This window comes from Alligator mississippiensis, chromosome 3 (genome assembly GCF_030867095.1).
Source record: "Alligator mississippiensis isolate rAllMis1 chromosome 3, rAllMis1, whole genome shotgun sequence".
Lineage (NCBI taxonomy): Eukaryota > Metazoa > Chordata > Crocodylia > Alligatoridae > Alligator > Alligator mississippiensis.
Window position 1 is genome coordinate 63,414,229 of NC_081826.1, and position 22,669 is coordinate 63,436,897.

Here is a 22,669-nt window from a genome sequence, read left to right on the forward strand (position 1 = left end):
AGATAATTCTGATCACAAGTTGTCACATTTATCACCTTAAAGATTAAACATATAATTAAATCTGCAAGTCTGGGAACCTGAGATTAGAGTTTCTTTTTAGTGCGCCCTACACTACAGCGGGGGTGAGGAGGTCTTGATTATATTTAAAAGTTAGATGCTTATATACATTTTTGTATCTATATTTCACTCAGAAGTTACATTTTGTACAGGAGTTGAAATATACAGAGTATTGCATTCACAAACCTGCTGCTATTCTTGGGTCTCAGCAACTACCTTTAAAAGAATATTAATGTTGTGAAGCACTAAAAAAATTTAGAAAATGTCAGAATTTAAGGTTACCTTAATTTAGCCTTCTTATGTTACAATTATAGATTGTATCATAATGTGTATATTATTTCCTCCCACACAGCCAGTACCATGCTTAGTTCATAGGGTAGTCAGTACTCACTTAGCAAGCAGCTATTCAGTTTTTTCTTTTTTTTTTTTTTCTGCCAACTCCCAGTCTGTTTCCTTATGCACCCAGTCTCTGTCTCCCTCACTATACTCCAACACTCAATCACAGTCGTCCCTCCACAGTCCCAAATACTAAAGAATTTAGCAGCAATGCTCTACAAAGTCTCTAGTGAACATTTGCAAATGATTATTTTTTTTTTCAATTCTATAACTTTGCCAAATTTGTGGGATTTTCATGAAAACAGTAAGACACATCCTTGACTCAAAGGATGCTAAATTATGAGACAGAAGCTAAATGCTAAAATGTAAGTCTATGCTTCACAGGATTGGGGTCCTAGAGCTCTTCAAAAAAAAAAAAAAAAAAAAAGTATGTCAGATTTCTTTAATGTGGCAGAACAATATATTTTGTCCAACCTTAAATCTTTAAAAAACCCAGCTTCATCATTTTAGTTGAAGTATTAAATACATGCATACCCAGAGCTGGATGAAGATGCCTATGTAGCATGCTGGGGTCCCAGGAGTAGCTGTGATGCCTCCTGGTAGCTCCCCACCGTGTCCCACTCTCCCTCTAGGGTGCCTTCCCTTCTGTCTCACCCACCATGCCTTGATGAAATAAGATTAAAAGGGAGGCTGCCCACGGGCCTTCACATGGGCCCCAGTTCAACTGGACCCCCACTGGGGTTCCCCAGCACCCTACTGGTCTCTGCTACACTATTTCCAGGCCCCTCACTGGGCCACTGGACCCTTCTGGTCCCACTACACTATTTCTAAGCCTCACGTTGGGCCTCACAATTTCTAGGCCTCTCGCTGGGCTTCTGTACAACTGTGCCACTGCAGGGCATCTGCAGCCTTCAAGGCTAATTGTGCAACTCAATTCCTCCCCTATACCGTACCCCAAGCCTTGTGGACATTACTGCCATGCTGTTCACCTGCTGGGGCTTCATCCTCCTCAGCTGCCACCCCTTTCTACTTGGCTAGGCCTTCTAGCCCAGGCCCACTGTGCTGGACCTGGCTTTGAGGCACCAACTCTGGTCTAGCACTTTTAGGCATTGGGCCCCTGGCCCCTTTGGCTCTGTGGCCTCATGCTCTGCCAGCTCTGGGTTCAACCCTTTCTTGAGCATTGAGCCTGCCCTGGCATGGCTCAAGGCGATCACGTGCCCCACAGGCATTAATGGGACTTCCGTACACTGCCCCTTATAGTCCTAACCCAAACTGCTGATGTACAGCTTCAACACAAACACTGAGCCCCTGGGCTATAACCTAAACAGTCCCCTCCAAGCCCACCAACATCCACACACAAAGAGAAGCAGCCCTCTGCCCCTTTAAGAGGGAAAACATTCCCTCACTTTTTGTGCCAGTATACCTCCTGGCCCTCGCGAGCTCCCTGAGCTTCATTGGGGTGCCACAGGCGAGACAGCAGTCAGTCTAGCATCCCCTGGTAACTCTCCCAGGCAAGAGCTGCTACCCATGCAGCTGGCATGGCTAAACTAATTTGCTAGCTCAGGCCCTGGGCTTATATACCTCCCAGGGCCATGCCCCTTCTGGTCAGCAGACTACCCTGGGCTGCCTGCAAGTGCCTGATAATTGGCCTCATTGCCCCGATGCCACAGTGACCTACAGCTGCTGTACCCTGCCTGGCCTGCAGTGTTCCTTTGCTGGTCTACTTCTCTCTTTAAAGGAACAGAGAGCCCCAGGCTCTCTGTTGCAGTTAATACATATATTTATAAACTGCAGCGGTTCTCAACCATTTTAAACTCAAGGTACCCCTTGTTAAATCTCAAGGCCCCCCCTCAGGAAACATCAACTCATAGCTTTCACTCAATGTTGACTATGGAAATTGAGTAATTCTTCTGTTGCAAGGAACTCAAAATGACCAGAGTCAGGATGTTTTTGATACTAGGGATTCCGATTTGAAAGATCTTGTGCATCACATGTAAGTGTTTGCACACGTCACAGTGCAAATATTGAGTGGCACCACACAGCACATTCATTGAGAATCACTGAATTAAAGGTTAGCAAAGGGGAAAAGAGGGCTTTATTATGGGAAATGTTGAGCAACCTTGCAACAGCTGGGGTTTACTATTCTCCTAAAATATATAAGCATATCTGGTCTCTGTTTACCCGGATTGTTTATGTGGTACGAAGATAGCCATGAAAACAAGCTGTGTACCAGAAGCCATCATCCAGAGGCTTTTGCCCCTGCATCGTCTAGGTTGATTCTTCATGTTCTGAGGTCTGAATGCAGCTAAAGTTACAGGGTCTTGAGAAACAGTAAGTAAACACACTACGTGATCATTGTGAAAGTAAAGAGAACATTTAGCACCTCGCCACATCAGTCTTCAGATACAATTGTATTTAAATAAATATTTTGGGAAGTAATTATATTTATTATAAACTGTATATGTGTTATGTTTATTTGAAAAATATGGCTAACTTTTACTTTAATACATACATTGGTACACTAATTACACAGTAAAGTGACACAGTATTTAGAGTACTTGCTATATGAAATCTTTTTTCCTGTTATTGTTTAGTCTTGGTACAAGCATAGAAAAGCTTCTTGCCTACGCATTAGCATTCCCACAGTGAACAAGTGCTAGTATGAAGTACACCATAAATTTACGTCACACTGAGTAATATTTGGTTCATATTTTTGCAAGGTAATTTTTAAGTTACAGGCTGCACGGTAACATTTTCATACTAAAACCTATATGTGATCATTCAAGGGTAGTTTTTACATAACATTTTTTGCTTTTGATGACATATTACTATTCCAAACGTCTGGTCTTTTTGGGGGGGTTTTTTGTTCTTTAATTGTTTTTTCAGATTTTCCGGATATGTTTTAAACCGTTTTACAGTCAAGCCTGAGAGAACTTTGATTATGTATAACCCTCAAACTAGACTACAAATGTATCCATATAAACAAAATGTGGCTACACATAAACAAATCAAAATGACTCTTCACACTGGTTAAGTTGTTTATATTATTCTATTTATTTTACTATTAAGAAGCTTCCTGCATTTTTTTAAACACTATTATGTTTCAAAACAATTGCACTTTTTATTTGACAGCATGTATTATAAGCCTGCAACATGATATCATTAAAGCAAAAAAGAAATTATTTAACATCAGCCTGATTTTACTTCTTTTAAAATGTGATTGTTATTTTGCATTGCCAGGCTGCTTATTCATGTTGCTTGCTCTTTTTTTTTACCCAGGATTCTCATATCTGATCTACAGCAAGTGATAGAAAAACAAACTGGGTTGAGGTCATCTAGGAATCGTAGATCTGTGCCAGGATACAACTATGAAGTGTATCACTCACTAAAAGAAGTAGGTAGAAATTAAGATGGTGTGTCTCATATCTCATCTATAGTCTCACTGATGTCTGTGTGTTCCTACCCTGGCACATAGAGATGCTAATGAAAATTACATATGCATAGTCCTCTCCAGCAAGTTTTCCTCTTTCTTTTTCATTTTTCTGTTTTAAAAAAAAAAATAGATTCCTGACTCTTTTTTTTTTTTTTTTTTTTTTTTTTTTTAAATCCAATGTTTAGAGTATTTACTTTCAAGGTTGGATATGTCTTTAAAAGTATCACCATCCTTAGCAGTTTTGTTGGTTTTTTTGGGGGGGGGGGATTGTTTGTTGTTATTTGGGGGGGTCCCAACAAAGCACTTTTCAAAGTGATCTTAGCTTAAATTATTTTGGCATAAGACTTAAACACCTAGCTAACCTTCCCCGTGTGAGCAGTTCCAATGATTAACTCATGTGATGAAAATTTTGCATATGAATTTCAGAATTCAACTCAAAGACTTAAAAGAAAAGGATTCTATTATAAAATGCTTAATCTTGCAAGATTTCATGTGACCTGATTCCCATTGACATAAAATAGCCCTAATACAATCAGTATCTGCTCTTCTCTCTGTGAGCTAAGTACAGACATTCAAAACACCCAAGGCAAAGTTGATCCAAACTATGTGGCGTTCCCTAAGCTATGTAAATTGGATTAGGAGTGAATGGAACTTACGTTCACGCTTGGGTTGGGGAAAACGGGTAGATGCCTGCCCTGGCTGAGGCCAGAAGGCATAGGGTGTTTCCGCACTCTCAGCATGCCAGATACTGCCAAGGGCAGCTGAGATTATCCAAGTGGGGGCCCAGGCAGTGGCAGCACAGGGAAAGTCCCCACTACACAGCCTCCTCCCCCTTCCCTCCCCAGCTGTGCAGACTCCAGCTCAGAAGGAGGCAGGGCAGAGGGCTCCATTCTTTCCCCGCTGCCTCCTCCCCTGGCTGACGGGTACAGGCAGGACACAAGGTTGGGGAGTAGAGGCTTTACTGCCTGAGTTCTGTGACAGCCTGGGGGCACAGCCAGCTCTGCACTCAGCCAGAGCAGAGGAGCACAAGCCACCCAAGGCTAGCCTGCCTGCCATATGAGGAGTAGTTAGTGGGAGCCTGCAAAGGAGCCTGGGATGCCAGAGGACAGCGACCTATTTGAGTTGTGGGAGGATCTGGTGCATAAGTTCAATAGACTGGTTTAACTTGAACTGATTAAACCTGATACTACATCAGTCCAGATCTGTTTTAGAACAGGTTCTGCCATTATTAAATTAGTCTATATGCACTGAACATCTGTTCTGTTACAGGTATAGACCAGTTTCTGATCACTTAAACCAGTTTGTGTGTAATGTCTGTACCTAGCCTAAATTTCTTGCTGTAGGATACAACTTCCGTTAACAGATTGATGAAATTCACTGAAGTCAAAGGCAGTTTTGGCCTAATATTGATTTAAGAACATGCTCCAAGACTTTTAAACTTTTTTGGGTTGTTTTCTTCAGAAAGTTGACTTTAAATTACTGTAACACACTTTTTGCCTGATGTTGTTGCCTTTCTTTCTTCATTGTATTGTGTGCAGAACTTCTGCAGCAGCTGACTTCAAAACATTTCTCAGGGGGAAGGAACACAAACAATTGCCTTTTAGACAATCTATGCATCTGTTCAATACATATTATTGTCAGTATGTAATTTGTTAGAATTTTGTGAAAACTGCTTGCTTCTGTTTCCTCTAGAAACAGGAATGCTGGTTTGAATTTACAGGTATCTGTACTTCCTGAAGTTTGATTATGGCATCTAATACTCTCAAAGCAAGTAACACAAGTGTCAGTGTGCCCTACCTTTTCTTTTAACAGAAGCACCTTTTCTATATGTCCAGCTGCTGTCTTCCATGGGGAAGCATGGAAGACAGTAGCATCCTTTCTACATTTAACCCCCACTGTCTTCAAAGAATGGCCAGTTAGACTCGCCCTCCTCAGAATTCTTCAGGAGGCAGCTAGAAGTCACTGGGTGCATCGACGTTACATTGCTATAGTGTCTTATGTAGGTGGGCACAAACTAACATTACAGGGCATCACTACAGCAACATAGCAGTTAAAATACCCATGTGTTCCTAAAGGAGGTACTAAATGGCGGTGCAGTAACAACAGCGCCATAGGGGCACATGTAGATGCACCCACTGTGTTGTAATAAGGACAAAGTAGGACTAGCAGAGGTTAGAAAGAAATAACTGAAACAACAAGCTGGGAAAAGGAAGAGATCTGGAGCATTCAGAGAACAGAGACAGTAAAAACGAAAGACCAAGAATATCAAAACACACACTGAGGGCTCACCAGTAGTTTTATATTAGCACCTAGGAACCCTAGTGAAGTATCAAGGCATGATAAGCACTGTGCAGACAACATGTAACAAAGAGGACGGTGATACCCCTTCCCCACTCCTTACAGTCTGAATAACAGACCAGGACAAAAGAAATAAAATGGGTCCCATCACAAGGTTTCCTTTACTCTTCATTCTCTTTTCATTAAAAGCAAACAACTGAGGCAGCAATTTTATTTCCATATTTCCAGATCCAAAATTGGATGTATCAGCTGAACAAAACTCACTCGGATCTCATTCATATGTTCTCCATTGGAAAATCATACGAAGGGAGACCACTGTTTGTGCTCAAGGTAAAATGATGACATGGTTAAAGTAATCAAGGACCAACTACATCCAGTGTCAAACACTTGGGATCATAGAAAAGTAGGGCTAGAAGGAACCTTACAAAATCATCTAGTTCAGCCCCCTGCACAAGGCAGGATCATCTCTAACTAAACTATCTCAGCCTGTCTAACCTGCTCTTGAAAACTTCCAAGGATGGAGAGTTCATAGTTTCTCTAGGTAGTCTTTTCCAGTGCTTGACCACACTCATAGCCAGAAGGTTCCTTCTGATCTCCAACCTAAACTTCCTCTGACGAAGCTTGAGGCCATTGCTCCTAGTCATGTCTCCTGTGGTATTTATATAAGCCTTATATTTATTTCACGTACCATTTATCTGAGAAATGCTTAATAGCCATATCTCCTCAACACCTCTCAGGATCAGGCCCTTATTGAACCATGAAATAAGCATTTGGCTCTTAACAATACAAAAAAATTGAAGTATTTCCCCAAATTGTATTCAGGTTACTTATTGCAACCTATGGATTACTTGTGCAAGTAAAATGAGAACGATTTAAGCAAGTCCTGCATTTCTAACAGACTTCTAGAGTGATTACCCTAAAGAGGAAAATGGACCACAAGAAACTCATGACCCCTTCAGGATATTGTGCCACACATGGTTCTTGTTGATCTATTGATGATGAAAGACCAAGATGAAACATTCACAAATAAGGTTATTAGGACCACAAATTAGACAGCTTTTTACTTTAAAGTTATATGTTTTCCTTTCATCTGTTATCAATCATTTCTTTAAATTTGTTTCCATATCATATGTTTCTCTCAGTGAAGTATTATTTTCAGATCATAAATTTTCCTGACGCTGCTCCAGTAATAGTTAAGGGCTTTCTTTCCTTTACAATAAAAGAAGTTGACAGGTCTGATTTTACCAGTTACCTACCTTGGCCACACCAAAACAGAGCCATGTCCCTTGCATAACTGTACAAAAAAATACAAACTCTCTATTATAGCTCACAAACAGCATTTATTTCTGGCTGTCCTTGCTTATTAAGGCCCAGGTTCATTTCTGGCTGTCCTTTCTTACTAAGAGTCAATCTAAATAGTATTTAAGCATTTAAGGCCCAGATCCTAGTCCATCTGCCAGGCAGTACTTATACAGGTTTTAGACCCTAACTCATGTACTCCTACTAGAAATTGAATAATACAATAAAATTCTCCTAATAGAATAATGCAGATGCTCATAAGCAATCCAATGTGACCATTAGCCCTCCAAGCCCATACATGCTTTTGTCATCATAATCCACTTGGGGAAGCATAAATGCCACAAACAGTCTCACATAAGTCCTGAAACTTGAGTCAGAGAAGAAACAGGATTAATGACTGTTTTGAAAGCAAGTCATGGTGGTGCCACTTCTGCTTTAGACCAGTAAATGGTTTGGTAAGTTGCCCACAAAGAGGGAGACATCTCCAACTCCCTGGGCAAGTGCTCTAACCACTTAAGCTATGGAGCTAAATGGTTGGTGAATCCTCCTCTTCCTCACCTTGTGTAGATAAAATTAAGAGCTAAAACATGATCTGGGCCTTAAACATTAAGAGCTAAACCATCACAGCCTGTCTAACCTGCTCTTGAAAACTTCCAAGGATGGAGATTCCATTGTTTCTCTAGGTAGTCTTTTCCAATGTTTGACCACCCTCATAGTCAGAAAGTTCCTTCTCATCTCCAACCTAAACTTCCCTTGCTGAAGGACAGATCCTATTCTACCTACAAGTGTCAAGAAGCAAAGATCTGCTGTAGTTACTGTGAATATCTACACTTTTTAGTTAGGTAAAAGATCACGGCGTTACAAGAGAGCTGTCTGGATAGACTGTGGAATTCATGCAAGAGAATGGATTGGCCCTGCCTTTTGCCAGTGGTTTGTGAAAGAAGTAAGTTTTTAATATGATACTTTTGCTTTAGCAAACTTTCAATTCCTTATATACTGCATACAGATTATAGTTGATCTTATTAATAATAATGATGCCATCTGGCTCTTGCATTGCATTTTTCGTCTCTAGATTTCAAAACACTTTTACTAAAGAGGCTAGTTTCCAGTTGTCATAGCCAGACACAAGATACTGACATGTCAAACATATTGGCAGAGACTTGAATTGGGAATCTATTTAGAAATCCCAAAGAGCAAGAACTGAAATTGTAGTAACAGTCCAGGTAAGTTGACGATGGCACTAATGGCTGTAGAGCAGTATGGTAAAATCTTTGTCTTTATAACTTACACTAGGAAAGACACCATCTGTCATTTGTGCAACAGTTGAAGAAAGTGAAACAGAGAGAATTTAAACCAAAATAGTCAATTTGGGGGTTCTCTGAAAATGCAGTGGTTAATTAATGTCTCCTTGACTCCACCCCAACTAGAGTATTGTTCCGTTAACCCAGGACCAGGCAAAGTACAGTTCCGGCCTGCCAGAATTTCATCTGGCTCATGGGTGGGTGCCTGCCAATTAATTGTATACCATCCAGCCCACAGCTGCCCCTGCTGCACTTGCATGATGCCAAAGCCCCACCCACTCCTGCTGGGGCAGCCCCACCCAATCCTGTTTGGCTCCTCCTGTGGAGGAGAGCCCTGACCCCAGCCCCAGCCAGCACATAGCTTCTAGGCAGGGGCCCTGGTGCTACTGCCGGGAGAACTGCTCAGCTCCCCCAATTCCTCCTCGTGTCCCTGCTGCAGTGCTCTGGGTACCAGGTAGAGAAGCACCAGCGGGGGGGGAGAAGCTGCAGCTGAGTGGGAGTGCGGAGCCCAGGGCCCATGCCGAGCGAGGTGGCAGGAGCATGGAAGCTGGGTTGGCCCAGCTCATGTGCAGCAACCAGGACTTGCATGCCACTGGGGGGAAGCCCCACACAATGAGCCAGTGGCCTTCCCCGCTCCCTGCCACCATGTACAGTTCCCAGGATTGCAGTGGAATTGGTGAGGAGCCCTGCGTGATGTGGCCAGGCTAGCTCGGCCCCACTCCCTGCTTCCCAGCAGATTCCCAGGAGCTGTATGTGATGTCAGGGAGTGGGTCCAGGCCACTGGCTCCATTGCACGGGGCTCCCCCCACATGGCATGCAGCTCTGGCTGGGTCCCAGGGAGCCCAATGCAATGAAGCAATCCACCTGGGAGCTCTACCTGCACGAGCCATGAGCTCCCCAAGGGCTTGCTGCTGCTGCCACTGGCAGTGGGGGCTGTACATCATGGGGAGACACGTGGGGGGGCACACCCACACGTACAGCCATACTCCTCCACAACCCTCCCCCCCATGCACACACTCCCCACACCTCCTCATAAACGCCACTCCCACCCACACACATACACATGCCACCATACACACCCCACACACAACATACACAAGTAAGACTTTTTTTTTTTATGCAGTCACTTCTATATACACCATGCAAACACATGTAAATCAGGACAAAATCATTTTGATTTTTAGCATATGATTTTACTTTTTTTCCCATGCCAAGATGGTAACCCTCCTCCCTCCCCCACAAAAGGAGTACTTCTGGGGGCAAGGAGAGGGACTTCTGGTGGAAAAGTTCAGGGGTTAGGGCAGAACTTCCAGTTCCAAGGTGGCAACCAGGGAGCAGGGCACCTGTGAAGAGGCAAGGCTACCCTTGCAGCCCTCAAAAGCTCACCAAAATTCATTAAGCAGCCATCCAGCCAAAACAATTGCTCACTCTTGCCTTAACCCTTGGTATAACTAAGGTCTAGATGTCACATACGCACTCACACATCCATTTTGTCTCCTTTTCTCATCTTTCAAAGAAAGAGGCAGGGATATGAAACCTATTAGAATTCTGCATTTCACTCAGTGTTATAGTTCAAGTCACCATTTAGTCTTTTTTCCCTTTTAAGCCCAGTTCAGATATATGAGAAGTTTGCAGAATATTGTCATTTCCCCTTAGTCAGTGGGTTTTTGTTTGAGCCCCAAGAGATCTGACCTACAAAACAAAGCTTGCATTGGAACTAGACAGTTTATAGAAATGAAATAATTCCCTCCCACCTTACTCTTTCCATACACACACAGTAACTTTTGCTATTTTGTATGGCATACTTTGTGCACAAACTATCCTAAACTGCTTCTAAAGCTTTGTTTGCAAGCTTTTCCCTACAAGTATGCTTTTCCTTCCTTTCTCCACATTCTCTTCTTCCATGCCTCCATTTGATCCTACAGGACACATCTACATGAGACACTTCACTGTGCAGCAAACTAATTGGCTGCTCAAGTAAAGTGTCACAGTCTATATGTGCACAGCAATAAGGATGGAGTAGATTAATTTACTGCATTGCCTGATAGTCCCATCAGAGACAACTGGTATCTGGCAGCACAGTAAATTACTGGGCTTAAACACATATGTAGATGGTGATGTCAGGATAAATTTACTCCGGTTCAAATTGAGCCAAAGTATATTCAGTCATATTAGTTGCGTGTGTAAATGTGCCCACAGTGTAGGATCCTAAGGAAAGTGTCATGGAGTTCAGTAGCACAGGACCTGTGCTAAGGGTCTGGTGCTAAAGACACCACTTAAAGGCAAACCTGTATGCCTATCCATAATCCTTTTGACCTCAAGATAGGCGTATACTGTAGCATATGGTGATCAGCACCACAAACTAAGCCTGAGAATAACCTACTTTGGAACAACCACACTGCCAAATTACACTCAAATTATCCACGTAGGTACGTATATCTTAATTGTAGAGTTAACTTAGGCTCTTGGATGCTGCCTCTAAATCCTCCACATAAAAATGTCACTTGAATTTAATGATGCCTAAGGCTGCTTAACTTATGTGATACTGTAATTTATAGGCACAGTCAATTATGGGATATGCTCCCAGAAGTCTTAGCAATGCATAAGGTGAGCCTGGCGCCAGTGAAGGCATAGTAAATTGGATATGGGTCTTCAGCTTGTCTACTCATACTTGGGCTAAGCTAACCCAGGCTGTCAAATGAAAGTGCTGATTGCCCAAGTTAATGTTGAACCCTAATACAGGTATCGTAATATAACTCTATGCTGGTATAAGTATTTGCAGATGCAGAGCAATTTGCAGAACTAGGTTTGAAGTCTTGGCCTTGAAGCAAGGAAAGAAGGAGTGTATAGAAACTAAGTAACTCCCTTCAGTGCCAAAGTGCAATTTAGTACTTTGAACTAAAAACATTTTGTAGCTAGAGAACATCATGAGGTGTCCTTTAAAGCTCACACCAGAAAAAAGAGGATATAATCAACTTGCTGGTTGTTATTTAATATGTTTGGAGAAATATGGAGTCCCCATGGTTCTACAAGGTCCTGAAACATTTCTGGGACAAACTGCACAACATGGCCCCAGTGACCCTGGTAAACCACCACAAGATACAGAAGGTGGCAAGAGACATCATATCAGCCATGGACTTAGTACCTGATGACAGCTGCTAGGCCACGTGGGAGTGAATCTTCCATAAGGACCTGCAGAAGGAGCACAGAGATTTGAACTGGCTGGCATCTCACTGGGCACTCCTCGTGCAGGCATGGAGAAACAGTGCAGGGCAGAGAGGTCCATCCAACTGCCCGAGGCAATCCTGCTGGTGGCAGGCAGAAACTACTGACCACCTCTTCTGGGACTGCCCATATGCCAGAGAGGTGTGGAAGAAAGTGCACACATTCCTCCTGCTGGTGACAGGTTTCAGAACCCTGACCAGAGAAGTATGGGCAGGAGGCACCAGTCGCCCATTGCCAACTGGGGGGTCCTCCAAGGGAAGTGCTGGCAGCAAACCCTGGAGTGCCACCGGTGTTTTTCTCAGCACCCCCACAATCTCAGGGGGAGCACACACCTGCCACCTATCTCCCCCATGCGTCATCTGTTCAGAGAAGTGGTCCTCTACAGGCACTGGACTAAACAGCAAGGGGCCCCAACAGTCCACTTTGACCAATTCACTTCCTGCCTCAGATATGCCCTGTGGAAGACCAGGAACTTGCTCATAAACAGGCACACAGACCTCACAGTCAAGGACTGTATTAAAGTGGGACTGAGTAAAGTGTACTGGTACTGCAGGAAGACAGAAGAAGACGATGGGAAAGAGATGGCAGACCTCATATGGAAGAGATGGGATTGGCATAGACTTTTCAGAGGCAAGCCCTCTGAAAAGAACAATGAGGAGGATGACAACAATGAATACAAGTGAAAGGACTGGACAAACAGGAGGAAGATTGCAGTGGGGGCAGGGTGGAAAAAGAGGGAGGAAACAGAGAGTCTTTTATGAAACTGATGTTTTTAAGGGAATGCTAATGGGTGCATGGGCATGCAGGCGCGCAGCGTGAGCTTTGTAACAGGACTAGAATAGCTGAATTGTAAAAGTGTAATTTTGGTCTGTCAAGTGTATCACAGCAGTCACATGACAGGTTGTTAGGAGTTCAGAGATGTATATTATATATTTCTGCAAAAATACATTAAAACATTTTTTTCATGGGACTGTGCAGTTCAGGATTCACTGAGAGTAAAAGAATGTTCATGTCTTTATCAGCCTTTCCCTTGGCTCTCATTTGTTCTCACACTATGTATCCTCTATTCCCCTTCTCCCTTTTAAAAGGAATAACAATAACTGTAACAAGAAAATAATCCAATATAGTGACAGTTTCCAAAAATATTAGTAAAAAAAAAAAAAAAAAAGAACTTGCACTATTTGGAATGGATTCCCTGGTTTTCCCATTAAATAGAGTAGACTTTTAAATAAGAATTTAAGAAAAATCTGCAAATTTCACTACACTCCTAGCTCTTCGTAAGTTTTTGTGCTAGCAAGTTCCTACTTTAGGTGGGTACACGGCCCAACAGCAGGCACACTGCCCTTTCTAAGTTCAAGGAGAATTGGGGAAAAATACAGTCCTTTGGGGGGTAGATTTTCGAGATTGCTGGCTCACCTCAAAGGCATAACAAATTGTTGCTAGTTCCAAAGTGCATGACGCCAGATCTTATATCTATTCTATATCCAGATTTTATATCTATTCTTTATGAAAGAAAACCTATTGCTTTCACAGGAAGTTCTATATATATAGAATGGACATCACTTCTTACTCTCAAAGACATGGTTATTTAGAGAATGGTTCCTGAGGTAAATTGTGAAAGACAAAGGTAGATTCATAGATTCATAGATGTTAGGGTCGGAAGGGACCTCAATAGATTATCGAGTCCGACGCCCTGCATAGGCAGGAAAAAGTACTGGGTCTAGATGACCCCAGCCAGATGCTTATCTAACCTCCTCTTGAAGACCTCCAGGGTAGGGGAGAGCACCACCTCCCTTGGGAGCCCGTTCCAGACCTTGGCCACTCGAACTGTGAAGAAGTTCTTCCTAATGTCCAATCTAAATCTGCTCTCTGCTAGCTTGTGGCCATTATTTCTTGTAACCCCTGGGGGCACCTTGGTGAATAAAACCTCACCAATTCCCTTCTGTGCCCCCGTGATGAACTTATAGGCAGCCACAAGGTCGCCTCTCAACCTTCTCTTGTGGAGGCTGAAAAGGTCCAGTTTCTCTAGTCTCTCCTCGTAGGGCTTGGCCTGCAAGCCCTTAACCATACGAGTGGCCTTTCTCTGGACTCTCCCCAGGTTATCCGCATCCCTCTTGAAGTGTGGCGCCCAGAATTGCACGCAGTACTCCAACTGCGGTCTGACCAGCGCCCAATAGATGGAAAGTATCACCTCCTTGGATCTATTCGTCATGCATCTGCTGATGCACGATAAAGTGCCATTGGCTTTTCTGATGGCTTCGTCACACTGCCGACTCATGTTCATCTTGGAGTCCACTAGGACTCCAAGATCCCTTTCCACTTCCGTGCCACCCAGCAGGTCATTCCCTAGGCTGTAGGTGTGCGGGACATTTTTCCTCCCTAGGTGCAGCACTTTGCATTTCTCCTTGTTGAACTGCATCCTGTTGTTTTCTGCCCACTTGTCCAACCTATCCAGGTCTGCTTGCAGCTGTTCCCTGCCCTCCGGCGTGTCCACTTCTCCCCATAGCTTTGTGTCATTTGCAAACTTGGACAGAGTACATTTCACTCCCTCGTCCAAGTCGCTGATGAAGACATTGAAGAGTATCGGTCCAAGGACCGAGCCCTGCGTGACCCCACTGCCCACACCCTTCCAGGTCGAAACCGACCCATCCACCACGACTCTTTGGGTGCGACCCTCTAGCCAATTTGCCACCCACCGGACTGTGTAGTCATCCAAGTCACAGCCTCTTAACTTGTTCACCAGTATGGGGTGGGATACCGTATCGAAGGCCTTCCTGAAGTCTAAGTATACGACATCCACCCCTCCTCCTGTGTCCAGGTGTTTCGTAACCTGGTCATAAAAAGAGACTAGATTACTCAGGCATGATCTGCTTGCTACAAACCTGTGCTGGTTTCCCCTCAGCATAATTTGTCCTGCTGGGCTCTTGCAAATGTGAGCCTTGATAATTTTTCGAAGATTTTGCCAAGGATGGAGGTGAGATTGACTGGCCTATAGTTGCCTGGGTCCTCCTTCCTCCCTTTCTTGAAAATGGGGGACCACATTGGCCCTTTTCCAGTCCTCCGGGACTTGGCCCGTGCTCCACGAGCGTTCAAATATTCCCGCCAGTGGCTCTGCAATGATGTCGGCCAGTGCCTTCAGCACACTCGGATGGAGCTCATGCAGGCCTGCCGACTTAAAGGCATCCAGTTCTTCCAAGTGACTCTGCACCATCTCAGGGTCTATGCATGGTAGTCTAGCACCCTGCTGCTGCCTCTCTACAACCCCAGTGAGAGACTTGTCTTGTCCCTCACTTAGGAACACTGAGGCAAAGAACTCGTTGAGGAGTTCAGCCTTGTCCCCCCTGTCCATCACCAATTGTTTCTGCCCATTTAGCAGGGGTCCTATTCCTCCCTGGGCCTTCCTTTTACTCCCTATATATCTAAAAAACAATTTCTTGTTGTCCTTTACTTGGGATGCCATCCTCAGCTCCATGGTAGCTTTGGCCCGTCTAACTGCCTCCCTACAAGCGCTAGCGGAGGAGGTATATTTGTCTTCGGTGATCTCTCCCTGTTTCCACTTTTTATGTGCTCCCCTTTTGGCCCTTAGGCTGCCCTGGATTTCTCTGGTCAGCCAAGGAAGCCTCCTGGCCTCTTTCCCTCTTTTTCCTCGCATTGGGGTCATCTCACTTTGTGCCCAAAAGATCATTTCCTTAAGGCACAGCCACCCTTCTTGGGCTCCCATCACTTCAAAACTCCTACTCTGCAGTCCGTCCTTGACTAATCGCCTGAGTTCATTGAAATCAGCTTTCCTAAAGTCTAGCACTTTCACCCTACTAGTTACCTTACCCACTTGACGTTTTATGAAGAATTCTATTATTAGGTGATCACTGTCTCCCAAATGGCTACCGATCTGTAGGTCCCCGACCATGTCATCCCCTGTTGCCAATACCAGATCCAGTAAGGCATTCCCCCTAGTGGGACCGTGTACCTCCTGTGTCAGGTGGAGGTCCTGTACACAGGTTAGAAACCTGCGTGAACGGTGGGACTTTGCCGTCTGCGTCTCCCAGCAGATGTCTGGGTAGTTTAGGTCCCCCATGACTACCGCCTCTTTAGCTTTAATGGTCTCCGAGAGCTGCCTCAGGAGCCCCGAATCTATTTCTTCCCCTTGGTGTGGGGGTCTGTAGCAGACCCCTACCACCAAATCCCTTTCTCCTTGCCCCCATGTAGCCTAACCCACAATCCTTCCATCTTGATGAGGGTCAATGTATATTGCTCATTGACATAGAGCGCAACCCCTCCCCCTTTTTTCCCCACCCTGTCCTTTCTGTACAATCTATAACCCTCAATATGTAGCGCCCAGTCGTGGGACGAATCCCACCAGGTTTCCGTTAGCCCTACTAAGTCATAGGTGTTTTGTGCAAGCAGGAACACTAGTTCATCCTGCTTGTTCCCCATGCTCCTAGCATTAGTATATAGGCACTTGAGCCCTGGGACTGGTGCCTTTGCTGCCCCCCCCCCGCTCCGAATCCCAAGGGGCCCCTTATTTCTTACCTTCTTGTTGCTTACCTGTGCTGTAGTGCTGGCCGCCCCATGGCTTGCAGGTTCCCAATGTTCTCCTTCTTCAGGCTGGGCTGTCCTTGTGGGTGCCACATGGTTTGGTGGTCCACAGCTTCCCCCACCCTCATCTTCCCCTCCCCCCGACGAGCCTAGATAAAGAAGAAGAGGTTTAGTGTTAGAGAGGAAGAGAAAAATGACGGGAATGGATGTCATGTTACATATTCATACCACCGTGCAATAAAAACTTTTCAAACTATTTGCTTCTTATTGGTGGTTTTCTTTTTAAGGTCACACAGAAAGAAAAAAGGAAAGGAATTCAATTTAAAGGCAATTTTAAAAACAAACAAAATAAAACTATAACTACATAGCGAGCTACGATCTGTAAGCCTCAGTGTTTTTTATCATGGGCCCGAGAACAACAAGAATTTTATTTGTTCATAGACCACTTTCTGTGGCCAGATTAAGTGAAAATTGTCACTTCTGTCTGCATCCACAGTTTCTTTTCTGGAGTATGTTATTCCAGAATGATGGTCACATGTCAAGAGACAGGATCTAGTCTGTCTTTTAACTATTTATAGTCTTTTGCATAGACCTATACTATAATACTGTTACATGACAATATTGTAATACAGCAGGGAAGTTTTAGGGAGCTTGTACATGTGACAAAAATTGCCCTTTTTTGCAATTTAACTGTATTACAGTTTTCACGTATGGGTTTTTTGGGCAATTTAAATGTCTTACTTGTAATTCAAAGTAAAATACATCCTGATGTATTTTATTTTGGATCATCACAAATTAAACTAGTGCATCCATGGACCCGTAATGTGAAAACAGAAATTCACTCAGTGACATACAATAAACCCCTTTATCCACCAGATGCCTCTGCAGTTTTTGTGTAGTGAGCCCCTTCGTCCACCAGATGTCCCTTCAAATTGCAAATAGGAGAAAAAGAGAATACCTGCAATTTTTAGGTACTTGGGTATAATGTGTTTTTTCAGGTGCCAGATGTTGCATGCCAAGTGTTGTGGTCCACCCAGCCCAACATGAATCAATCTTCTGTTCACCTGCATGGACACCCTTGCCTAGCCTCACTGGATGGACCTAGGCCAGGCATGTGCTCTGAAAGGTTCATGAAAGCACTTCACGGCCCTGCTAGGGGGAGCAGGGGGTATAACCCTTCAGGAATCTGCGGCTTGGTGGTAGGGCTGCCCATTAAAATTCCAGGAGCACCCAGGGCTATGACTGTACTGAGAGCTAGTATATAATAAGTGCACGTCATAGCAAGACTGGTTAATGGGGGACAAAATTTCCTTTCATGTCACAAAAGATCACCCCCCAGCCCCCACAGGTGGGTTAGCACGCAGGCTAGCTGCCAGCTACTGTGCAGGGGTGGGTGACTGCGCTGGAGTCCTAGGAGTGGCCATAGCAGCCGGTGGCAGCAAGGAGCAAGTGGAGGGGCTATGTGGCCTGGGTCATGCAAGCTGCAGATTGCAGCTGTGCCCCAGCTACAGATCATGATCTCACCACTGGAAGATGCCAGGCTGGGTGCAGTACAGATCTGTGCCATAACACAAGGGTGGGGGGGTGGGCCAAGCCACCCCAAAATTGCACGTAGCTGCACACAAAGCTGCATACACTGCAAGTGCATCTGGCTCAGTCTCCACAGAAGTCCCAGGTCCACACTATCACAGCATAGCTGCTGCTGGGGTCTCCTTGGAAACTGGCCCCAGTGACTGCTGGGAAATGTAGTCTGGCTGCAAGAAAAAAAAAACCTGGAGGGACAGAACCCAACATACCCCCTGTTGTGGTTTCCTGGCCATATACAGTGGTGATGGTGGTCCACCCACTGCCCCCTCTACTAGTGATGCTGCCCCAATCCCTTGCCCCTCAACCTTCATGGCAAGAGTTCCAGCAGCAGGCACAGCAAATGGTAAGTTTACAATTGAGGGGGTGTGCCTTGGCACATGGTAGCATGTTAATATTTTGAGGTAACTTGCATCTTTCTTATTATTGCCTTCCAGAAAACCCATGCCGAGGCGGATGCAGCATGACAAACCCGTCACCAAGGCTATGCTGCATTCTGTGTTATATTTAGGTAATGAAAGACATAATGCTTGAAGAAATCCCCCACAGCAGATTTTGTAGCCTGTAGGAGGGAGGCAAAAAAGGTGGTTGTCACAAAATGGGGTCCCCAGGGATGGCTGTGATACCCCCAGGGGTCCTTGACTATGCCAATCCTGCCCAACGGGCACTCTGTCTCGCCTGCCACGTCTTGTTGTAACTATAATAAATAGGGAGGCTGCCCTCAAGTTTGTTTGGACACGATTCTGATGGACCCCACTGAACCCTGTGGGTTCTCAGACCCCTTTTGGGTCCTGCTCCAAAATGGATGTCTCTCGGGACACCCTCAGCCTTATGGGCTAGATGCATGGCTCCAAACTGTCCCTTTACCATGCCCCAAGCCTCGCAGATGGTATTCACACATTGTGCCTCCAAGGCCTTAGTTTAGCTTGGCCTCCAGTCATCACTGGGCTCTCCATAGCCCTGTCTCTCTCTCTGCACCCTCTGGCACTGGGGTCCGCTCACCCCCTTTGTCACCACACCCACACTGGCGCTGTGGTCCCCACACTGTATTGGGCCCCCAATGAGGCCTTCTCCTTCCCCAATAGCCTCAGCCTGATCCTCCAGTTTACAAACTAATATCAACATACAAGCCCCTGGGCTGTACCATAATGCAAGTGGCTCAGGGTGTGCTCTGTCCCTTTAAATGAATCACCCTTCACTATGGGCCTTGTAGGCCAGAGTATATGGTGAGCTCCTGAAGCCCCTTAATCTTACCAGAAGCAGAACGGGCAGTCAACCCTCTTCACTTAGTTCCTCTAGGAGATCTCCTTCCCCTTTGGCTGCTGGCAGAGAACTGACTCTCTGATCCCAGCCATGGGGTTTATATATGCCCCAGGCCCTGCCTCTTCCTGTCAGCTGACTACCTGCAGGTGCAGACTGTGTGGGCCGGGCCCCGATCCCGCCGCCAAGTGCGAGTTGCGGGGGGGCGATCCGCGGCCCGTCTTTTGCGCATGCGGGCTGTGGCCAGCAGCCCGGGCACGCGGGGTCGGAGAAGACCGGTGGCGAGCTAGAATTAGTCACAAACGCGTAGTGGTTGATTGAAAAGATTGTTTACTTACACCCAAAGATGGTAATGGTGTAGGCTGGACAGGTTTCCAGGTGCAGCTCCCGCTTAGATCCTCACTAGAGGACCACGACAAGTTCGATTGCTCCCATGGAGTTGTTTAAGCTCCGCGGGTCCGGTTCGGTTCCCTAGTCCCCCGGAGTTGTTTAGGCTCCGTGGGTTCGAAAATTGGGTTTACAGGAAAGGGATACGTCTGGGATTGCGATCGGCAATGGGGAGAGGCTAGAAGTGAAAGCTCCGCGGGTTCGGTTATTAAGCTTGAGAGAGGCGCGTTGGGTCCGCAAGGGTCCACAGCGCTTAGAGATCTTCACACAGCACGAAGTCTCCTCCTCCTCCTGGCGAGTTCTATCTCTTTCCAGGTTTTCTCTCTCTCTCTCTCCCTCTCCCTCTCCGACTCCCTTTCGCTCTCCGACTTGGGCGGAAACTACCCAAGCCTTTTGTACGGCTAGCAAGCCAATAGCTAGCCGCCACGTGTGCCTACGTTTAGATCTGGCCAATAATGTGGCGCAAATCCAAATACAAATGGCGGGAACTCCTTTGCAACGTGCATCACTAGTATGCAAAAGAAATGCACCCTGCAAAGAAGCTGTAATTTGGCAGGAAATCCCCCGTTGCACCAGAGTTCTCTCTCGCAACAGAGAACTCTATCGTGCAAAGAAAGCTAAAGTCGGCGGGAAAATAATTTAGCAGTGCTGAAGCACACACAAACAAAAAACCACAACTTCGGGTTGTGACACAGACTAATCCTGCTGCCATGGTAACTTGCAGCTGAGGGGTTCCTGACTGACTGGTAGGGCTCTCCCCCTAAGCAGTTTCTGCCCTTAAAGGATCAAGCACCTTAGTGCCCTGCGACAGTGGTTTTGGGAGTGTGGGCCAAAATCCATCTTATTTCTTCCCCTGCAGGACTCTTAGAAGAGCTGAAATAGAAGAAAGAGACAGTTGAAAAAACAAGAATAGAGACAATTGAATAGTAAAATCAGAATAGAATAGAATAGAATAGAATAGAATAGAATAAGGATAGGTGGTGGGAAAGTTTAATGTTATTAATGTATGTTGATGTTGGCTGATGTTTATTTATTTATTTACCTGTTTATTTTATTTATTTGTTTGTTTGTTTTTACATAAGACAGAAAAACATATTTTATATTTTTATACTTTTTTATTTTTATACAGCGCTTTTGTAATGATATAAATATTTTATATTTTCATACTGCTATTTATAGTTTTATATTTTTATAACATGTAAATAATGTTTTTAAAAGGAAATAAAGGTTTAAATTTATAAAGTTCCTTCCGGCTGTGATGTGGTTTTTTTCATAATTGGATTGACGTGGGCTCCCTGGGGGCAGCTACAGCTTTGCGAGGTGCGTTTTAGGAGTGAGAGAATTACTTGTTTGCCCCCACCCCCTGCTGTAATTGAGTACCAAAGAGATCAGCACAGTGGATTGTTATGTGACTCCCCCTGCTGTAATTTACTGTGAATTGCACACTGAGCTTCGGGGCTGGAAGGGACCTTATAGATCATTGGGTCCAGCCAGCCCCCCTGCACTTGGGCAGGAAAAACTGCTGCGATCAGATGCTCTTGGTTTTGGCTCAGAGCCAGCTGAGATTAAACAGGTTACCATCCATTCAATTCAATTTAAAGGCCATCACCTGTAAAGAATGATGTATCGAATTAAAACAAATAATTTAAAATTTCAATAAACCTATTTTATTTAGTTAGCATTAAACCTCGGTATATGTACAAGCACCCTTAGGTTCCAGTTCTGCAATTTGTTGGGCACATGAAAAACTCTACACTTGCGTGAAGTCTCACTAAAGTAAATAAGACTCCTCTCAGTGCTTTATCCATCTGCAGAGCAGCAGAAGAAAACAAGGAATGGGGGGAAATCTATTGGAACATTTGAAATACAGGTTTAAAGGTGATCTGGATTGAAAAACTAGGCAGCACTTACGTCTACAGTGAAAGTATATAATATTTATGTTATGTCAGACATCTTTTAAACCTCTTAATATTAAAAAGGATTGTATAGAAAATAGGAATTGATGAAACCTCAGATAGGAAACTAATTCATCATTCTACCCCAAGACAGAATCAATTATACTTAACCATTCCTCCCAGATCTTTGTCTTACCTGCTGTTTAAGATACCTAGTGATGGATATCCCACCATCTCTACAGGTAAATCTATTCTAGTGTTTAATTCCTTACACATACAAACTATTTGCTAACAGGGAGCAGACCACTTTTGCACAATTTACAAGTATCTATGTCTGCTAGCACTCATAGGGAAAAGATTTTTAGAAGAACAACAATTTGTGCACAGATGCAGATTTCCAAATGAGAGATTCTATAGTCTGACTATGCTGAATAAGGTAGTGCTCTAACAGAAATGAAGTTTGAATAAAAACCTCTTCAACATGCTTACTTTTAAACAGAATTCACTTAACCACTATTTATTACACAAGCAATCTAAAAGAAAAAGGACAATTCAGCTCTCAAGTTATCCAGTGTCTTAATTCAGTATTTCATCATTGTTTCCCCAATTCAGAAATATGGCTTACAGCAGTGAAGGGGAGAGTGAGGCAGAAGCAGGCCCTGTACAGCCAGGGTGGGAACAGGATGGAGCTGCAAGCAGCTCATCTGGGGGGCATGGGGAGGGTGCGTGCCCCTGGATCTGTATGCGGGGTGGGCTGGGGCCAGGGCAGCACCAGGCTCTTCCCCACATGGCTCTCGAGTCAGGCAACAGTGGTGGTGGTGCTGGGAGTGAGGCTGCAGGCACATGAAAATTTGCTATAGCCCCCCTGTCCCCTCCCAGCACTGCTGCCGCTGCCACCTCCACCACCCAGCCCAAGACCTGCTCAGCCAAAGAACCGTGTCAGGAAGAGCCTGGTGCTGCCCCCAGCCTGCCCTGCCCTGCCCCGTATGCAGATCTGGGGGCGCGCACCCCACTTACTCTCCTGGGCTGCATGCCCCCCCTCCCTGCAACCCCGCACA

The 22,669-nt window shown here is 44.9% G+C and overlaps 1 protein-coding gene across 3 annotated transcripts in view; it reads left to right on the forward strand.

The window, feature by feature from the left end:
- Positions 1 to 22,669, forward strand: part of CPA6 (carboxypeptidase A6) — a 154,517-nt gene that overhangs the window by 94,358 nt on the left and 37,490 nt on the right. For 2 of the 3 annotated variants that reach the window (XM_019498499.2, XM_019498498.2), the window contains exons 4-6: positions 3,673 to 3,787; positions 6,353 to 6,454; positions 8,262 to 8,366. In XM_019498499.2, the coding sequence (XP_019354044.1) occupies positions 3,673 to 3,787; positions 6,353 to 6,454; positions 8,262 to 8,366 (322 nt within the window). The remainder of the gene's footprint in view (positions 1 to 3,672; positions 3,788 to 6,352; positions 6,455 to 8,261; positions 8,367 to 22,669) is intronic. The other variant, XM_059724004.1, reaches the window with a different exon arrangement.